General features: G+C 59.1%; 1 protein-coding gene across 1 annotated transcript; it reads left to right on the forward strand.

Annotated features, from left to right (window-relative positions):
* Positions 1 to 451: 451 nt before the first annotated feature.
* LOC103770864 (dimethylaniline monooxygenase [N-oxide-forming] 5-like) lies at positions 452 to 2,373 on the forward strand (the record flags this gene model as incomplete). The annotated part of the gene is made up of 5 exons (XM_008938144.1): positions 452 to 594; positions 848 to 1,047; positions 1,137 to 1,486; positions 1,895 to 1,967; positions 2,060 to 2,373. Coding segments are annotated over 5 exons (1,080 nt in total), but the record flags the coding sequence as incomplete, so codon positions are not given.
* Between the last annotated feature and the right edge of the window lie 426 nt (positions 2,374 to 2,799).

Raw genomic sequence — 2,799 nt, forward strand, 5'->3', positions numbered from 1 at the left:
GTACAGCTCATGGACTTCTCCTTTGCATGCCAGGCAAAAATGTCTGGAGGGCTTTCAGCCGTCCAGGTCCTCTGTGGCTGGGACGCAGCCTGGAGCACACCCTCACCAGGCTCTCGCAATACGGCACAGACCCAAACAGCTCCTCTGCACCCAATGACTTGCACCAGGCATGGACTGTGGGAGGATCTGGGGATGGGAATGTGCAGGTCTCCAGCCCAAGCCCTGACCCAAGACAGGTCAGCCCCCAAGCCAGAGCTGGATGCTCAGAGCCATGCTGAGCATCTCCCAGGCTGGAGATGCCACTGCCTCTTGGCACCATCCCAGACCTGCATTGCTCCCATTGGTTACACTGGCCCTAGTCTGTTCCTAAAACACACCAGCAGTCTCAGCAAGGGAACAGACACCCCCTGCCCCACCTCCCTGCCCAGCACAACTCCCTTCTCTCTTCCAGGGCTGGAAAAGTTTGAGGGCTGGTACCTGCACAGCCGGGACTACAAGAGCCCACACTCCTTTGCGGGGAAGCAGGTGGTCGTGGTTGGCACCGGGAATTCAGGCGTCGACATTACTGTGGAGCTCAGCCACGCAGCCAAGCAGGTGGGCTGGGAGAGCCTCTGGGGCTGGGCTGCTTCGTAGTTGGGCCGTGGAGGCCATTGAACAAACCCCCGCCACCTCCTGCGGTCCCCGCTCCCTCCAGCACCCACCCATGAGCACCCCGTCCCCTCTCAGCACGGCTGCCACTCGTGGTCCCAGCCGCTGTGCTGCCATCCCTGTCTGAGGAGCACAGCCAGGGCCCAGACCGGTCCCAACAATGCTGCCAGGCCACTACCTCTCCTCTCCTGCCTCCCAGGTCTTCCTCAGCACCAAGCGCGGGACGTGGGTGCTGCACCGGGTGGCAGAGGGCGGCTACCCATTCGACATCTCCTACCTCACCCGCTCCATGCAGCTCCTCTACAGCCTGCTGCCTCGCAATGCCCTCAGCTTCCTCCTGGAGAGGAGGCTGAACGCCCGCTTCAACCACGCACTCTACAGCCTGCAGCCCCAGCACCGGTGAGAGCCGCAGCAGCAGCCCGCAGAACTGCCCTGCTGATGCCACCCCACTGCCTGGGCCCCACACGAGGACTCCCTGTGTCTTCCAGGGTCCTGGATCAGCACCTGACCATCAATGACGACCTGCCCAACCGCATCATCTCGGGTAGGGTGGTGGTGAAGCCAAACATCCAGGAGTTCACAGAGACATCTGCCATCTTTGAGGACGGCACCAGAGAAGAGATCGACGCTGTGGTCTTTGCCACAGGATACAGCTTCTCCTTCCCCTTCCTCGAGGGCTGTGTGAAGGTGGTGGAGAACCAGATCCCCCTCTACAAATTCATGTTTCCACCTGACCTGGAGAAGCCCACGCTGGCTTTCATTGGCTTCGTTCAGCCTGCAGGTCCCCTCATGCCCATTTCTGAGCTCCAGTGTCGCTGGGCCACTCGTATCTTCAAGGGTAAGTGAGGCAGTTTGGAAGGATGCAGCTGAGCTTCCCTGGCCACTCCAAAGCCAAGTTGTTCAGCTGGTGGCATCCCCTCATGTTATCTCCTTCCACTCACCTTGTTAGCCTCCTTTTGATTCTTCATGGGGACAAAAAACAGCCTTGTACTTTGTAACAAGCCTCACCTTCAACTTCTCTGGCAGGGGCCACTGACAGGTCCCACTGCCTGCAAACCACATTCTCCCTTTCCTTTCCACCTCTTACTTTCTTCACCCGTGCCTCCCACTCTGCTCCTGAGGTGGTGGCACGTCCCCAAAGCATGAAAGGCTTCTATGCACAAGCAGAGGCCAGGCTGGGCTGCAGAGCCAGCCAGTCATGGCAGAAGCACAGTCCTTCCTCCACCTACAGCTTCCTCTTCCTCAGGGTTGCACATCCTGCCGCCTCCTGCCAACATGCTGGCTGACATTGCGCAGGCCAAGGAGAACATGGCCAAGCGGTAAGGACCCCGTGCAGGCATTGCCCCTGTCCCTGTTACCCTCCTGCCCACCTGCCAAACTGCCAGCACACACCTGCCCTCCCTGCCCACAGGTACGTGAAGAGCCAGCGCCACACCATCCAGGTGGATTACATCCCCTACATGGATGAGCTTGCCTCCCAGGTGGGGGTCAAGCCCAACCTGCTCGCCCTCTTCCTCACGGACCCCAGGCTGGCGCTGGAGGTGTTCTTCGGGCCCTGCACGCCGTACCAGTACCGCCTGCGGGGCCCCGGCCACTGGGCGGGTGCCCGGGAGGCCATCCTCACCCAGCAGCAGCGAGTGGTCAAGCCCCTGGAAACCAGAGCCAGGGACCGTCACACCTGCTCTGACACCATGCCCCACATCTTCATGGTTTTCTTCAGCATTGGTTTGATTCTGGCCACCCTTGTTTATGTTTTGCTCTCTGCTTAACTTTAAATGGAGGAGACAGCAGATCCTCATTGCAGTCTTCATTTAGCTTTGGGTTTCGTTGTTTTTGTGGTCTCTTGCAATGCCTATTTTCTGTCCTGGAAGCTCAGTAGTAGCCAGTTCCTTGACAACAGAGCCTTGGTCTCTCTCTCCTTCCTGTTGTGCCAGGGCCATGCCAGGTCTTGTTGGAATGCTCTGAGGACAAGGATCGGTCTGCTTCCATCAATCCTTGCCCAGCAGCTCCACAGGCTCTACCCATGGGTTACATTGGTATGGAGGTGGTTGGAAAACCGGGAACTTGCCCAGCCAGGGCACCTCGAGAGAAGGGCAATAACGCTTCTCTCAGTGCTGAGGGGACCAGGGGCCACGCTTTGTGGGCTGTCCA

Source organism: Merops nubicus, unplaced genomic scaffold, assembly GCF_000691845.1.
Source record: "Merops nubicus isolate BGI_N331 unplaced genomic scaffold, ASM69184v1 scaffold50993, whole genome shotgun sequence".
NCBI classification, from domain to species: domain Eukaryota; kingdom Metazoa; phylum Chordata; class Aves; order Coraciiformes; family Meropidae; genus Merops; species Merops nubicus.